An 18,233-nucleotide genomic window follows, 5' to 3' on the forward strand; every position below is an offset into this window, starting at 1 on the left:
TAGCTCTTCGCAGTCTGCCAGGGACTTAACTATCTTAAGCAGTTTTGTATCATCTGCAAATTTTGCCACCTCACTGTCTATCCCTTTTTCCAGGTCAGTTATGCATATGTTGAATAGAACTGGTCCCAGTACAGACCCCTGGGGGTCACCACTATTTACCTCTCTCCATTCTGAAAACTGACCATTCCTACTCTTGATTTCCTATCTTTTAACCAGTTACCAATCCATCAGAGGACCTTCCCTCTTATCCCATGACAGCTTACTTTGCTTAAGAGTCTTTGGTGAGGGATCTTGTCAAAGGCTTTCTGAAAATCTAAGTACACTATATCCACTGGATCCCCCTTGTCCATATGCTTGTTGACCCCCTCAAAGAATTCTAATAGATTGGTGAGGCATGATTTCCCTATACAAAAACCACGTTGACTCTTCCCCAACAAATTGTTAATCTATGTGTCTGACAATTTAGTTCTTTACTATAGTTTCAATCAGTTTGTCTGGTACTGAAGTCAGGCTAACCGGCCTGTAATTGATGGGATATCCTCTGGAACCCTTTTTAAAAATTGGAGTCACATCAGCTGTCCTCCAGTCATTTGGTACAGGAGCTGATTTAAATGATAGGTTACAGACTACAGTTAGTAGTCGTGCAATTTCGCATTTGAGTTCCTTCAGCACTCTTAGGTGAATACCATCTGGTCCTGGTGATTTATTACTGTGTAGTTTATCAATTTGTTCCAAAACCTCCTCTAATGACACCTCAATCTGTGACAGTTCCTCCGGTTTGTCACCTAAAAAGAATGGCTCAGGTTTGGGAATCTCCTTTACATCCTCAGCCATGAAGACCGATGCAAAGAATTCATTTAGTTTCTCCTCAATGGCCTTATTGTCCTTGAGTGTTCTTTTAGCATTTTGATCATCCAGTGGCCCCACTGGTTGATTAGCGGGCTTCTTGCTTCCGATGTACTTAAAAAAAATTGCTATTACTTTTTGAATCTTTGGCTAGCTGTTTTTCAAATTCTTTTTTTGGCCTTCCTAATTATATTTTTACATTTTATTTGCCAGGGTTTATGCTCCATTCAATTTTCCTCACTAGGATTTAACTTCCACTTTTTAAAGGATGCCTTTTTGTCTCTCGCTGCTTCTTTTACTTTGTTGTTTAGCCGCGATAGCACATTTTTGGTTCTCTTACTTTGTTTTTTTAATTTGGGGTATGCATTTAAGTTGAGCCTCTATTATGATGTCTTTAAAAAGTTTCCATGCAGCTTGCAGGGATTTCACTTTGGCGTTGTACCTTTTAATTTCTGTTTAACTAACTTCCTCATTTTTTGTGTAGGTCCCCTTTCTGAAATTAAATGCTGCAGTGTTGGGCTGCTGTAGTGTTTTCCCCACCACAAGGATGTTACATTTAATTATATTATGGTCACTATTACCAAAAGGTCCAGCTATATTCACCACTTGGACCAGACCCTTGGGACTAAATCAAGAATTCTCTCTCCTCTTATGGGTTCCAGAACTTGCTGCTCCAAGAAGCAGTCATTTACATGGACGTTTCCAGGTAAAAGGGGTAAATCTTTTGTGACCAACCCACACCTCAGCCTTATTGGAAAAGGACTGCCCCTGTTCCTGGCACAAAAATTGTCAATGGAAGTGAATTTTTTCATTTACTTAAAAAATTAAAATTTTCAGTTTATTAAATGGTTTTTAAAAAATTCAGTGAAAACACAAAAGTGTTTTAATTGTGGCAAAAATTTCTATCTAGTCAAGAAAACAAATCTGTCAACAAAGCCTTTTAGTATAAAATTTTCAACCACCTTGTCACACCCCAATTACAGTGTCAGAAAAAAGCAAAAATCAAGCAAACGTTGCTAAAATACGGTACACGTCTTACTGCACATCCTAAAGTTGTATTGCTACCTCTGGGAAACATTCATTTAAAGCAACAGCAAAGGGCTTAACTAGTAGAGTAGAAAGTCAGCTATTTAAAATATATTACAGAAATTCTTTTCCCAAAGGAAGTGATGAAATTAAAATGAATATTGGCCAAGAACATTTTGGTTTAAAAATAATTTTAATAGTTTAACATAGTGACATTCTATTTGAACAAATTAGTACATTCTTGGGAAGACAAAGTTTATTAAATACAAGCACTATGCCAAGGCTTGAGAGACGCCTCGTCTGAATGTAAAGGTTAGTATCTGGGCACATTTTTAATACAGTGAATGTAGTTTTTCATTCATTTGAGGAATTCAAAGACTTAATAGTTCAATCGTAGAGACTTTGCAGATGGGAAGTTACTGGTGTTGCATATTTAACTTTTAAGCAAGTCTGTTGCTTAGGTTTTTGTTTAACAATGTCCAGTATTTTTATAACTTATTACTAATAAGAATCAATTGTATAATATGGCATCACTTACACATGTGGGTACCTATATTTGGAGTTTCACTCAATAAAAAAAATACATAGTTGTGCTTATTTCAATGCATAAAGCTACATACATATGATAACTTCAGATAAATGCACTTATTGGGCCTGATTCTGAACCCACTTATATTATTGTAAATCAGGAAAAACTCCACTGGAGTCAATAGAGCTAACCTACTGTAAAATGGGTGAATTCAGAATCAGGCCTATCTTGTTGATTATGTCCAATCAACACATATCACATGTATTTTTTAAATGTGCCACAATGCAGCTATTAAAATAAATCCAACCTGTGCTTTTTTATTTGTTTCATGTCACATGTTCAATTTGCAAAGAGCACTTAAAGAACTTCATTACCTGTAAATGATAATGTAACTATGTAATTAAGCAAACAAACATATACAAGATGTGAATTATGGCTTAAGTAATTTACAGCTAGTGTCTTGTCTGGAACAAATCTAAAACCTAAGAGCAGGACCTATGCTGCCTTGCCTGAATAACTATATATATATATATATATATATATATATAATCTGTTTAAACAGCAGACCAGAGCTATTCACTATCCAAATCACCAGCTGGTCTCAACTGCATAAACCTGATACTAGAGCTGTGTGAACTATTCACAGCAAAAAAAAAATTAACCTTTTTTTTCTGTTCCCATGTTGTCTGAACAGATCATGCTGTCCATGTTTATTGGTCAAAATTGTTCAGTTATTGTTTTTTTGACTCTTCTGTGAACTGCCCACAAACTCTTCATTTTGAGTATTGCTTTGGCTATTGGATGTTTGTAATTGGAAGGCTGATGTGTTCTGATTAGACATAAAAGTAACTGTGACAGGGTTTTATCTGAGCCTTTACTGGACCCTGACCCTGCCTCAGTTTCCCCACGTGGCAGACTCTCTTGCTGCCCCATGGTGACTCTCCAGCTCCTGGCATTTCTATCTTCTGCTCTTGGATGCACAGATTCTCATGCTTCTCACTCTTCATCGGGCATCAACTATGAATTTGTTTTGAAATTTGAATGATTTGTGAATAATTTTTTGCACTATTTGCTCAGGTCTTGTTGTTAATCTTAGGAACTGGGAGACACTTTTCAGCACTGTAATGAATAATGGCCTCTCTCACCTCAAAAATTCCCCAGTCGATCACTGACAAGCCTGTCATCAGCAAAGTATTGGAGGCTGTTGCAAGGTCACCTTCCCTTGAATCCTTTGTATGTTCAACTGCTATTGCCACTTGTACTTAGTGTTGAAAAAGCTGTTATGGCTTTTCCAGTACCACCACCCTGCTTCTCTCCTCACTCATCTAATAGCTCATGTTTTTCAGAAAAGCCCCTTTATGGAACTAGCAGCTGGGTTTTCTCAAGACTCTGCACTTTCAAAAGGGCTGCCACTTTCAAACGCCAGACTGCTAGTCGCTCCAGTTTGGAAGAAAGAACATGATCTGCTGGCTTTCAGCCTAATACCAATAGGATTTGAGATTCATTTTGAATTCATTCATTCATATTCAATGAGGTTTAGCTTTATTTGTTAAAAATAGAAGAATTAAAAACCTTTTCCCTACTACTTTGTTGTTCCTTTATATGAGTATAATAATGTGCTTGAAGCTGATGTGGTATTGAATACCAAGCAGTGAATCATACTGTTTTGATTAATTTCATTGCTCAGGCATTTAGTCAGCTTGTGCTGTTTTTGTAGTCTATATTTGAATTCATATTCATTTGCTTTAGAGAAATAACAAAAAGCCATGTGAATTTACCACTCCTCTAGTGCATGAGAAAAAGAAGATGGAAGTAGTGAAACCAAACAGGAAACATCTCCATAACTTTACTTTAACATGGAGCACTAGGCTGTAAGCAGAATAAAGCCCAAGTAATGTCTTGCAAAAGTAGTGAAAGAGTTGCATCTTTTTAGTTCAACAGCTAAACATATTCTCTTAGCTCTCTCAGGTACACTCTTTGCATGGCCTGCCCATATGCATTCTCTCATTCCATTTTCTCCTCTTTAAATGGGAGTAATACAAATAGGAGCTTGGGAAGGTGTGGCAAGAACAGTCTTGCACCCCAGGGATTTTGCATCCATTGCAACAAGAGCAAAAGCTAGCAGGGGTTAGCAACCTTTCAGAAGTTGTGTGCCAAGTCTTCATTTATTCACTCTAATTAAAGGTTTTCCGTGCCAGTAATACATTTTAATGTTTTTAGAAGGTCTCTTTCTGTAAGTCTATAATATATAACTAAACTATTGTTGTATCTAAAGTAAATAAGGCTTTTAAAATGTTCAAGAAGCTTCATTTAAAACTAAATTAAAATGCAGAGCCCCCCAGACCCGTGGCCAGGACCTGGGCAGTGTGAGTGCCAGCTTGCGTGCCGCCTTCGGCACGTGTGCCATAGGTTGCGTACCCCTGAGCTAGGGCATCTTTGCCGCAGGAGGCAAACCAAGCAACTAGCTGTCTCTGAATAAGAAAAGCACAAGCTGTCTCCTCTCTGTCCCTGTGCTAAATTTGCCTCATCATCCAGAGTTCAGCAGGAAAAGGGTTAGCTGTCTCCCTCCATCCAGCTAGAGCAGTAGTTCTCACCCTGTGGCCCAGTCAGCACACAGCTGTGGCCCATGTGACATCCTAAGGGCCATACAGGTAGTATTGGATGCAGCCCACATAACACATTGTGGGCCACATATACAGCCCACAATAATAAACAGGTTGAGAACCACTGAGCTAGAAGAAGCACAAATGCAAGAAGACTGGGAAACAAGCAGGGAGAACTGGAAGTCCTGGCACAGGGTCAAGGAATTATGTGATTGGAATAACAGAGACTTGGTGGGATAACTCATATGATTGGAGTACTGTCATGGATGGATATAAACTGTTCAGGAAGGATAGGCAGGGCAGAAAAGGTGGGGGGGTTGCACTGTATGTAAGAGAGCATATGACTGCTCAGAACTCCAGTATGAAACTGCAGAAAAACCTGAGAGGCTCTGGATTAAGTTTAGAAGTGTGAGCATCAAGGGGGATGTCATGGTGGGAATCTACTCTAGACCACCAGACCAGGGGGATGAGGAGGACGAGGCTTTCTTCTGGCAACTAACAGAAGTTACTAGATCACAGGCCCTGGTTCTCATGAGAGACTTCAATCACCCTGATATCTCCTGGGAGAGCAATACAGAGGTGCACAGACAATCCAGGAAGTTTTGGAAAATGTAGGGGACAATTTCCTGGTGCAAGTGCTGGAGAAATCAACTGGGGGCAGCGCTCTTCTTGACCTGCTGCTCACAAACAGGGAAGAATTAGTAGGGGAAGCAAAAGTGGATGGGAACGTGGGAGGCAGTGACCATGAGATGGTCAAGTTCAGGATCCTGACACAAGGAAGAAAGGAGAGCAGCAGAATACAGACCCTGGACTTCAGAAAAGCAGACTTTGACTCCCTCTGGGAACTGATGGGCAGGATCCCCTGGGACAATAACATGAGGGGGAAAGAAGTCCAGGAGAGCTGGCTGTATTTTAAAGAATCCTTATTAAGGTTGCAGGAACAAACCATCCCGATGTATAGAAAGAATAGTAAATATGGCAGGCGACCAGCTTGACTTAACAGTGAAATCCTTGCTGATCTTAAACACAAAAAAGATGCTTACAAGAAGAGGAAGCTTGGACAAATGACCAGGGAGGAGTCTAAAAATATTGATCAGGCATGCAGCAGCGAAATCAGGAAGGCCAAATCACACTTGGAGTTGCAGCTAGCAAGAGATGTTAAGAGTAACCAGAAGGGTTTCTTCAGGTATGTTAGCAACAAGAAGAAAGTCAAGGAAAGTGTGAGCGCCTTACTGAATGAGGAAGGCAACCTAGTATCAGAGGATGTGGAAAAAGCTAATGTACTCAATGCTTTTTTTGCCTCCGTCTTCACAAACAAGGTCAGCTCCCAGACTGCTGCACTGGGCAGCACAGCATGGGGAGGAGGTGACCAGACCTCTGTGGAGAAAGAAATGGTTCAGGACTATTTAGAAAAGCTGGATGAGCACAAATCCATGGGGCCGGATGCACTGCATCCAAGGGTGCTAAAGGAGTTGGCGGATGTGATTGCAGAGCCATTGGCCATTATCTTTGAAAACTCATGGCGATCGGGGAAGGTCCCGGATGACTGGAAAAAGGCTAATGTAGTGCCCATCTTTAAAAAAGGGAAGGAGGAGGATCCGGGGAACTACAGACCAGTCAGCCTCACCTCAGTCCCTGGAAAAGTCATGGAGCAGGTCCTCAAGGAATCAATTCTGAAGCTCTTAGAGGAGAGGAAAGTGATCAGAAACAGTCAGCATGGATTCACCAAGGGCAAGTCCTACCTGACTAACCTAATTACCTTCTATGATGAGATAACTGGCTCTGTGGATGAGGGGAAAGCAGTGGACGTGTTATTCCTTGACTTTAGCAAAGCTTTTGATACAGTCTCCCACAGTATTCTTACCGGCAAGTTAAAGAAGTATGGGCTGGATGAATCGACTATAAGGTGGATAAAAAGTCGGGCTCAATGGGTAATGATCAATGGCTCCATGTCTAGTTGGCAGCCGGTATCAAGCGGAGTGTCCCAAGGGTCGGTCCTGGGGCTGGTTTTGTTCAATACCTTCATTAATGATCTGGAGGATGGTGTGGACTGCACCCTCAGCAAGTTTGCAGATGACACTAAACTGGGAGGAGTGGTAGATATGCTGGAGGGTAAGGATAGGATACAGAGGGACCTAGACAAATTAGAGGATTGGGCCAAAAGAAATCTGATGAGGTTCAACAAGGACAAGTGCAGAGTCCTGCACTTAGGACTGAAGAATCCCATGCCCTGCTACAGACTAGTGACCGAGTGGCTAGGCAGCAGTTCCGCAGTAAAGGACCTTGGGGTTACAGTGGACAAGAAGCTAGATATGAGTCAACAGTGTGCTCTTGTTGCCAAGAAGGCTAACGGCATTTTGGGCTGTATAAGTAGGGGCATTGCCAGCAAATCGAGGGACGTGATCATTCTCCTCTATTCGACATTGGTGAGGTCTCATCTGGAGTACTGTGTCCAGTTTTGGGTCCCACACTACAAGAAGGATGTGGAAAAATTGGAAAGAGTCCAGCAGAGGGCAACAAAAATCATTAGGGGGCTGGAGCACATGACTTATGAGGAGAGGCTGAGGGAACTGGGATTGTTTAGTCTGCAGAAGAGAAGAATGAGAGGGGTTTTGATAGCTGCTTTCAACTACCTGAAAGGGGGTTCCAAAGAGGATGGATCTAGCCTGTTCTCAGTGGTAGCAGATGACAAAACAAGAAGTAATGGTTTCAAGTTGCAGTGGGGGAGGCTTAGGTTGGATATTAGGAAAAACGTTTTCACTAGGAGGGTGGTGAAGCACTGGAATGGGTTACGTAGGGAGGTGGTGGAATCTCCTTCCTTAGAGGTTTTTAAGGTCAGGCTTGGCAAAGCCCTGGCTGGGATGATTTAATTGGGGACTGGTCCTGCTTTGATCAGGGGGTTGGACTAGATGACCTCCTGCGGTCCCTTCCAACCCTGATATTCTATGATTCTAATTGCCTGTCCTGAGCACAAGGATGTCAAAGGAGCAGGGGTAGGCCAGCTGTTTAGAATTAATTCATTTTTCCATAACGAACAATTACCAGGGCATATTATGTAGATTTGGGAACTGAACCTGGAAGTGTGTATCAGGGAGGAAAAATCTGAAGGAAAAGGGAGGAAGCTAAGAAGAGAACCAGCTGAGGTTCCCTATTTATCTCTGGTATTTGGCTGAAGCACTCCAGGCATCATAACTCCACTTTGGCTGAGGGAGACCCTGTTTTAATCATGTTTGCATAGGCAGCAAAAGACAGAGTAAGAGGCAAGAGAACAAAGATGTAGGCAAGAGTATAGTTGTGCAGGGCCATGAATATTTAGTTGAGTATATTAGTCCTTTCTTATGTGAGATGGCATGTGCATTGCAGGCAAGATGTTTGTTCATGTCTGGGATGTCCTATGTATAAATAACAATTCACCTATTTCCCATTTACTTGATGCCAGATGTTTAGAAAATATAGCTCCAAAATTCACTGTGGACATTGTGAAGAAATAGTTTTATCCATGCAGGGTGATCACAGCTAAACTGCATGTGGCCGGCTGAGCTGATACTTAAGAGGGCAATCTATATAACATTTACACTATGTTATTGCTCTATACCATTTTATTAACAAAATACGTGGATGAAAAGTGCTAGAGAAAACCAAGCCTTGCTCTGGTATATATTTACCTTCCTCATCAAGTTCAGACATCTTTTCCTCACAGCTAAGACCTTGAATAACTTTTCCTTCTCTACATTTTTTTCACTCCTTTCTGTTTACGTATCTAGGTTCTTATGTGTCCCTCATTACTATAGTCCCTTAGGTTTTTTTTCTTCCTTCTTCTCTTTTAACTTTCTGTCTACCAGATTTGTGAGTGCACATGCAGGCTTTAGACACACATCTGTTTATATCCACAAAACTTGTGGATACATTTGAGGACACCTTTGAAAATTTGGCCATTTCTGCCAAATATATGTGACATATACAGCCTTGGCCCGACTTTACACATTATGAATCTCAACTATTTGAAAATATTAATCAAAGCCATATTGATGTTCAGATTGTTAAAGTTAATTTATATGGTTCCCTGATGGTACTTCTTTTGCATTATAGGGTGTCCTGGGATTTAACAGTTCAATTTTGGGCCATAGGACTAAGAAGCAAAGGTGAGCTGTTCTATCCTGGATGGGGCTGTGAATGAGAAACAATCTATAAAACAAGAGAGGTACCTTCGAAGCTTGATATAAATATGAGATTACAAAAATAACTAATTCACAATAAAAATGACTAAAATTAAATATGTTTCCCTCTGTCTTGGTTTAACATCAATATGGAACAGTCCTTTGATAGCTATAATGAAGTGAAGTAGAGCAGTTAATTTAATAGCATCATGCACCCTCTTGTGCAGAATTGCAAGATTAGGTAAATTAAGATAGGGTTTGGGTTTTCAACCTAAAGATTTGGGTTTTCAACCAAATGAAAATGTTCATGAAAAGTGTTTGATAGCTCACCAGTCGCTCAGGCACCGGATCCTGCAATTTACTCCATCCGGACAAACTCCAGTTGGCTAGCTGTTCTCATCTTTTTGCTGGTTGTGGCTTTAGACGCTCAGGTACTGAACATATAGTACCTGACATGTTGCTTGTGTGCTGAATTCTGCACCAATACTGGGGGTTGGTGAGGGCAAGTTGGAGCAGGCTGGAGTACAGCATTCTGAATCTGAGCCCAGAGCATCGGAGAAGGTTAATGAACAGTGAATTTATCCTCTGAATAAAACACTAATGGGGACAACAAGAAACCAAATATAAGATTATCTGAACATATCTAGGAAACAGGGACTTAACTCAGACTGCTCTTTGAACATTTAAGTAAGTTTGGCAGTTATACATTAAGGTGAAATTATCCCATCTGAGCCACATAATGAAGGTCAGCTCCAATAGACTTTCTCTATATGTGCAGAACTTCTCTGACGCAATGAGAGTTCTGTGCATACAAGAAGAGCAGAACATGGATTCTCAGATCTGTGGTGTAGAAGTGAGAGGACAATATTGCTCTAATATTCTAATTTTGAAGTAGTTGTGCGTGTAGTCTTGGCTTTTTAAGACCATGTTTAAAGTAAAAGGATTTAGGGGGAAATTGTCAGAATTATCTAAGTGACATTTAATAAGACGTATGCTCTTACGTATCTAAGTTGCTTTTGAAAATGGGGCTTGGGCACCTAAATCACATAGGTACTTTTGAAAATTTTACCCCGATCTAGGATAAGATTGAGAACAGGAATGAAATGCCACAAAGAAATAAATGCATGATATCCAGTAAAAGGTGAATACAAAATTTGCTTCTTGTGTTTATGTAACTAGTGCGGCAAAATGATCACGTATTTCAGAAGCAGCAGTACTATCTGAGCAAGCAATGCAACAGAGCTAGTGAAGATTATGCAGAGTATTTCAAATGCTGCAAGGCACCAGTGTTGCATAATTAAACAATATTCTTCATTGGATTAAATATCCTTGTCATGAAATAGCAGATTGGGTGGTTTGTTTTGAAAGTATAAATCGAAAATTAAATGAACTGACAGCAACTGTAATGTGAACTCTCAAAAAAGAGGTTGATTGTAACAAGGTGGTTGGAGCTTCTTTCTGGTAAAAGGAGGAGGAACTAGGAAATGGAACAGAAGAGGTCTTGCATGAAAATTCTACAAACAGCCAGACTTGGGGGAACATTTAGACTTTGGTTTGTGCTTTGTTGCAGTTTGATTTACCCATAGAGCCAAATCCAAGGAAACAAATAGGTTTAGACTAAATCAATGTATATGTGTACTCTGGTTGTAGGAAGGTGGGAACTTTCCAGCTTCCACCATCCTTTTTGACAATTTGACTTTTAAAATATATTATTCATACGTATTAAATTTGATCAAAAGCAATATATAATAGTGTAGGCATCTATATTAAAGACCATTTGAAAATTATAGTCTTCTTGCTGTAGTTACGATTGATGTGACAATTTCATTATAAGTTTACAGAAACTAAGAAATTTCAGAAAAAAATTCTGAGCTGAAATTTATTCTCCTTGCTTTTGCTAAATGTTTACTTTTATTTAAAAAAAAAACTTCTAATTTTGCTATGGGCTCAATCCTCAACTAGGACAAAGGCATTTGACATTTAATGAAATTCATTTTCAAGATAACAGTTGTAGGTGATTAAAACTTGCAGATTTAAAAATTTTAATAAAGCTAATGTTAAAAAAAATCATGTAATACATAGGTTGAGAAAAGTGTGTCTGTACATCTGGGTATACTGCTTAGATTATCCACAAATACAGAGCTTATTTTTAAAAGTCATATGATACATACAGTACATAATCAGCAATCACCCAAATTAGGTGAAGAAATTTAAGAATACAGTTTATATATTAGAATTTGAATACTCGGGTACATCTCTCGTGAAGAGTTGTATAGAGAGTTGGTTGTGGAAAGCAAAACATATCAATCTCCTAAAATTTCTCTGTGTACAATCTAGTAGGCTTTTCTCCAGAAATATTTCTTTTTTTGAACACCAGTTTGAGAATGAATTGCTATGTCATGCCTGATAATTTGTACAGCTACATGATGGTAATCAAGCATTAGGCTAAGACTTTCGAATCCAAAACTTGAACTTGTGAAGAGGTTGCTATAAAATTTCATCCTCTGATGCTGTGAGTAAGAGATAAAAGGAGAAATGTATTTATTCCCTATCATTTCCTGTTACCATAGTAATAACTGAATCCTGGAGCCTTCTTGAAGAAAGTCCAGAAAACTAAAGGCAATCTCTTTTATCATTTCACCCTGCAATAAGTATGGGTCATTGAGATGAATAACCTCCATAGTAAGTTAGGAGTAACAGGATAATATCCCACTTAGGAAACCATCCAGCAATGTTTAAGATGACCTGCAATGACAAAAATAAATATGGGGCCAGTGTCCTTTTTATTTTATTTTTTCTTCTTTATGATTTATAAAGGAGGCCTGGTGTGGGGTTGTTTTGTTTTTCATATTAGAAATTCAGGTTTTATCTGCCCTGAAAGACCCTATGGTAACTGAAAAACTAACGCAAAAATTACATCAAAAAAACCAGGAGTTTGAAAGTTAAGTAACTGAGTGAGGAGGGGATTTCTAGTCAACTATTCAAAATTCCCTGGATCGGATCCACAGCTGATTTAAACTGGCATATGTCCATGGGAGATGGCAAGTGATGCTACGTTGATTTATACCTGCTGAGGAGCTGAGCCATTGTGTTTGTTTTGTTCTGTTCACACTTAATGTTAATAGCTAGCTAACATTATGGGAGAAGGTTTGCTAACAGTTCAAGCAGCCCTGCCCCTTCAGTTAAGGTTTTGGAACTCAGAGTAAATGTGCGTGGAAGCCCTCACAGTTTTTCTGTCAAACTTAGGGAAACCAAGCTTGACATTGCTGATAGTAAGCAATAGAATTGAAGCAAACACAGTAAGCAAGTAGAATTTAATTAAAAAGAAAACAACAAAACTTAATTATGCCTCACAGAGAAACAAAAACAGTCACAAGCACATTAAAAAAATATTCCTTGCTGGTCACACAGTCTAATTAATATATAAATTGGCCTCTGCAATTGGGGAGAAGGGAGAAATTGGAAAAAAGTCAGGCTTAGGCAACAGTCCTGCAAACAATCAGGCACATATTTGACTTTAAACAAATGATTGGTGCTAGTGGCTTCATGCATTTATAAGCATTTGCAGGACTGAGGCCTTAGTAATATGGATATGCTATTAGTTTGGCTTAAGGCCCATGTGACTGACATTTTGTATTCCTTTTTTCCACCATGGGGTATTGCTCAATATTACCAATAATTTGGGCAGGGAGTTTGAGTATATTGCTAAATATTACCCACGCATGGCAAAAATAGCTGAAACAAGGCTGTAGTTAGTTGCAGATGAAAAGGTTTCTGTTTACATTGGAACATGTAATCAGTGTGTTGTTTTTTTCAATGGATAGCATGTCCCAGTGCATTGGAAAACAAGATTTATTCAGGCAATGCTAAACTGAAGACTGTTAAGACATGTGTACAGTAATATTGCCAACTATTTGAGTTGAACCATACAGACCTGGGAAACCTCTTGAGCTGGTGGAGATTAAAGTTACTTCTGGTTTAAAATATTTATGAACCTATCTCAGTGTAGACAGTTTTAAATTAACAATAATAAAATATTTTGCCCTTTAGTATTTTCTATCTGAGAATCTCCATGCTTTACAAACATTAATAAAGTTAGCCCTGCCTCACCAGGAGCCATAGCAAGTACTATTATCCACGTTGTTATACAGATAGGGAAACAGATTCTGCTAAATGACTAGATATGATCAAAAATTTCTGTCAACATGCTTTTTCAATGGGAAATGGCTATTTGCTTAATGTTTTGGGGTTTTTTTGTGGAAAAAAATTCTGTTTGTTTTTTTTTGTTTTTGTTTTTGTTTTTAATCAACTGAAAAGCAGAACCTGAAAACTTTGTTTCTTACTAATATTTTGCTCAGCCTATTAGAGCTTTAAACCTCAAACACTTACATTTCAGTTGCCAAACCCTGAATAAAATTCTAAGGAAAACTTTGAAAATTATACACACAAATTTCCATCAAGCTCCACAAGTTACTTTACTGAGGATCACACAGAAAATCTATGGCTTAGCAAGGAATAATTTCCTGGTGCTGTACCCTAACCACCAAATCAACATGCCCCTCTGCTTACAAATATTATTGTCCAATTATCTATCTAACAATAGAATCTCACCCTGATTTTTAACAGATAAAAACAGATTTAAAAATTTTATTAAAGCTAAAGTTAAAATAGTTTGGGAAAAGAGAGTCTGTACATCTGGGTATAGTGCTTATATTATCCACAAATATAAAGTTAGTTTTTAAAAGTCATATGATACATAGAGTACATAATCAGCAATAACCCAAATCTAGGTGAATAGATTTAACAATACAGTTTAGATATTAGAATCCGAATACTCCGGTACATCACTCATGAAAAGTTGTAAGGCAATTTGGTTGTGGAAAGCAAAATATATCAATGAGTGGAGATTGTCCCTTAGTAATTGACAATTAGGTTGGTTGTCCATAGAAAATACAGTTCATGAGGAACATATTTGATACTTTCCTGACTGCGCTTCTCATCCCTCCTGGTCACTGATGAGCTGCCAAAATCTTAACTGGTTCCCTCCTCACCCCACAAGGGGGTCGTGGCCTGCCCCACCCCCTGGGACTCCTGCCCCATCCAACCCCCCGTGTTGCTTGACACACATCCCCGGACCCTTGCCCCATCCCCTCCCTTCCCTGTCCCCTGACTGCCCCCCCGCCACCCCATCCAACCCCTCCTCTCATTCCTGATGGCCCCCCAGGACCCCTGCCCCATCCAACCACCCCTTCTCCCTGTCCCCTGACCGCCCCTGGAACCCCTGCCCCAACTGCCTCCCACCACCCCATCCAACGCCCCCTCCTTCCTGACTGCTCCCCCCGAGACCCTTGCCCCCATTCAACCCCCCTGTTCCCCGCCCTCTGACCGCCCCGACCCCTATCCACCCCCCCCCAAACTTCCCTGCCCCCTTACCATGCTGCCTGGAGGTGGCTGGTGGCGCTACAGCCGTGCCACTCGGCTTGAGCCAGGCCACGTTGCCACCGCGCAGCGCCTGGAGCACCAGGTCAGGCCGAGCTTGCAGCCCCCCGCTTCCCGCGAATCAGCTGTTCACGCGGGAAGCCTGGGAGGGCTGAGACGCAAGCGGCAGCTTTGCGCTCAGGCCCAGGGAGGCGGAGCGGAGGTGAGCTGGGGCAGGGAATGGTTTCCCTGCGCACCCCAGCTCACCTCCGCTCCATCTCCGCCTCCCTGGGCCTGAGCACGAAGCCGCCGCACCGCTTCTCCACCCTCCCAGGCTTCCCGCGCAAACAGCTGATTTGCAGGAAGCGGGGGGTAGGGGGAGAAGCGGGGCGGAGCATTCAAGGGAAGGAGGCGGAGGCGGAGCGGAGGTGAGCTGGGGCTGGGGGGCGGGGAGCTGGAGCACCCACGGGATCGGCGCCTAAGGCCCCACTTTTGGATAATGTGCTCAGGGGGAGTGGCCACTCCCCATGTCCCGCCCCCCAGCTACACTCCTGGGTCATTTCAAATTACCAGTTGTTAAATTTAATTGTCCACACAGGACAACCGGCTCTAAAAGGGCTTCTAAATTTAACAACTGGTCCCCACAAACCGGTGAGAACCGGCTCCAGCTCACTACTGCTCCTCGTATTGCCGATGTCCAGTTATGTGTTCTATATAGATGTCCCTCGACCACCTGATGGCGTTCCTCCAGAGCTCATTTCTCTCCCAGACTAATCAAAGTACCAGATGAAACCCGAGACATACTAGCCTTCTACCTGCTGCTTTCCACCAGGCACTTCCACTTCTGCTCTAGGGATCTACCCTGGCTTTGCTCCCAACCTGTCTGGACCTCTCAGAGCAAGCAGCCACCATTCTGTTACTGTCCCTTTGGCTGAGCTTGACCAACCTTTTTATAATAACCCTATGACCTCTCCCCAGATGGACACAATAACAGACCAGACCCTCTGATCCCTATTCAGTTAGGACCAATTGAGAGGGTGATTGACCTGTTGCAGGTGAGACTGAACCTAACTCCTCTTAAAGAGCCAGCTAGCCTCTAACAGTGCCTATCTGCATCTTTAGATGCCTCAATACCTTTGAAAATCTGGCTCTGTGTGCCACGTTGAAATCAATGGGAGCTTGACTTCAGTGGGCACAGGATCAACCCCTATAATAGAGGACCCTGCCAGTTTGAAGCACCAGGCTATATGTTTGAAATATATATGTAAAGTCAAGAGATGGATCTTTTGCGCCTTCTTTTCCCTGGGAGACTTTCCCTTATCTTATTAGCTACCGCTGAAGTTTCCCTTGTATTTTGGTCCTTACAGAACAAAACACTAGAGTGCACACTCACTTTCCATTAAATAAAACTCCTTCTACCACAAGTACTCAGCTAACTAATGAAAAGTGAATCAATTTAGTGCTATTATTTATATACAGGACACAATATTGTTTCTTAACATTACGTAGAATTTCTATGTTCCTCAGTTTTCTGGGTGAGTTTTCCTAGTGATGTTATTGGTTTGCCTGGAACATTTGCATAGTTTCTTTTCCTGATTTTACTTTTGCTATCTGTGGATAACATGGGGAAGATCTGTATTGTTTTTTATTAATATTATTTGTACTTCAGTATATCTGCTTGATAACTCCATGTAATTAGACAGAATGATAACTCACAAGGATCTGTTAGGAAGAGCAATCAGCCGCTAAAATAATGGTCAGAGATAAGACATCTCTGGATAAATAACTTGAAGAGAGGTAAAGAATTAATGATTGGGCCATTAATTGGGAAGGTGCTGCATCCAGGCAACACAGCTGGTTTGCCAAGGCTGGGGGCCTACGATCCAAAGGGAACTAAACAGTTTACACCTTTCAAATACTATATTTATATCACTTCTTATTTATCATTTAGCCAAGCCATGTCATTGTCCTGTTCCTTTGATATTTTTGTTCTCTGATCATTTGTCTATAATAATCACTTTTTACCTGGTATAAATTAGATACAACACATGTCTGACTTACATCTTTAATTTATTTCTATTGGGTCAGAAGTTCCAGCACAAATTAATGCTTTCCATATCTACACAGCTCATCTGGTGTATTGCTACAACAAATTAATGTCCAGCACAACAGGAGACTATCCTTTTAGATAAGAGCTCTAGGACACTTTGCTTGTACTCTTTCTAGTGTTTTCAGTACACCCTAGGATGTGGGGGGACGAAATTACTCTGTAATTTTAGTTACCTTGTGACACACGAATATTTTCTCCTCAGTTAACATTGGAGATACAGTATTATAATTAAACACAAGGCAAACTAATATGTATAGTAATTTGGAAGTTCACATTCAAATGCAACTAAGTAATTCAGCTAAGGAGAAAACATATGTGTGAAGAAAGCATATTCTTTGTTTTGTTTTTTATTAGTTATCCATTGTACTTCGGAAAATCAAGATTCTGAACATGAAGTCATATGCCCTCTGGGATATTTCCCTTGTGGCAATATAACAAAGTGTTTGCCTCAACTTCTTCACTGTAATGGTGTGGATGACTGTGGGAACCAGGCTGATGAAGACAACTGTGGTAAGCTAATAAAGACTTTTTTTTTTAATTCATTTCTAGTACATATACCCTGAGGGCCACTTTTCAATGAAACATAAATACTGTTCAGGCTAAATAAATAGTCAAAGTTAATGGAACCATAGAAAAATTAAATATACTGTAGATGAGAACAACATAGATATTTGCTTAAAATAAATACAGCCAACTCATCACTCATTTGCTAGGAAGAGAAGCAAATCTTTGTTTGTCTATCTTGATGTATTTTCCAGTTTTATCTTCTGATTTGAACTTTTGATACAAAAAGCAAAGATAATTATGAAATAGCTATGATAACACCACAAGATTTATAATAAAGATCAAGTACCTTAAATTCAGCTTAGCCCTACACTATAGACTTACAGTATAAACATCCAGAGGAAAGAACGAACACACACACACACACTCCCACTACATACACAATACATAGCATAAAATTACATTGCAAGCAAGAGAGCCATGCTGACAAAGAGTGTACATGTTCACTTCCTGAATTTACGTTAAACTTATGGACTGAAAAGCATAATTTTACTTTATTTGGACAGCACATGGCATAGTTCTTGAACAGGACTACAGAACTGAAGGATTCATAAGATCCATTCTTCTTTTCTCAAATACATTTACTCAGAATTTGTAGGTCAATGTATATAATTGTAGAGTCAAATCTGGAAGGTTCTTTGGTAATTCATATAAAAACTGTGGGACAGCCTGCATTATTCACATCCTGATGTTATTAAGGCAAGCTTACCAGGAGCATACAGTGTCCGCTCAGATGTAGTGTGATCAGGATTCAGAGTGCAAAAGCATTGCAGTAATTCATGTAAAATTGTCTCTCTTCCCACTGCCGTTCTGCATAATCTTCACTTTCTTCCTCAGGAGGACCCTGTGGAGGCAACTGTTTTCCTGGGGTTATAGAATATGGAACAGCCTGCAGGTGCTTAGGAGGCCTGAGGTGGCTGGAGATCACTCAGTTCATTGTAAGACACTCAACTGAGTGATCAGCTGGGTTGCTTTGCCCC

General features: G+C 40.4%; 1 protein-coding gene across 3 annotated transcripts in view; it reads left to right on the forward strand.

Moving 5' to 3' along the window:
* Positions 1 to 18,233, forward strand: part of RXFP1 (relaxin family peptide receptor 1) — a 75,546-nt gene that overhangs the window by 9,359 nt on the left and 47,954 nt on the right. For 2 of the 3 annotated variants that reach the window (XM_034770906.1, XM_034770907.1), the window contains exon 2: positions 17,044 to 17,199. In XM_034770906.1, the coding sequence (XP_034626797.1) occupies positions 17,044 to 17,199 (156 nt within the window). Of the gene's footprint in view, positions 1 to 9,093; positions 9,147 to 17,043; positions 17,200 to 18,233 lie in introns of all 3 variants that reach the window. The other variant, XM_034770908.1, reaches the window with a different exon arrangement.

Source organism: Trachemys scripta, chromosome 5, assembly GCF_013100865.1.
Source record: "Trachemys scripta elegans isolate TJP31775 chromosome 5, CAS_Tse_1.0, whole genome shotgun sequence".
In the NCBI taxonomy this organism is placed as follows: Eukaryota; Metazoa; Chordata; order Testudines; family Emydidae; genus Trachemys; species Trachemys scripta.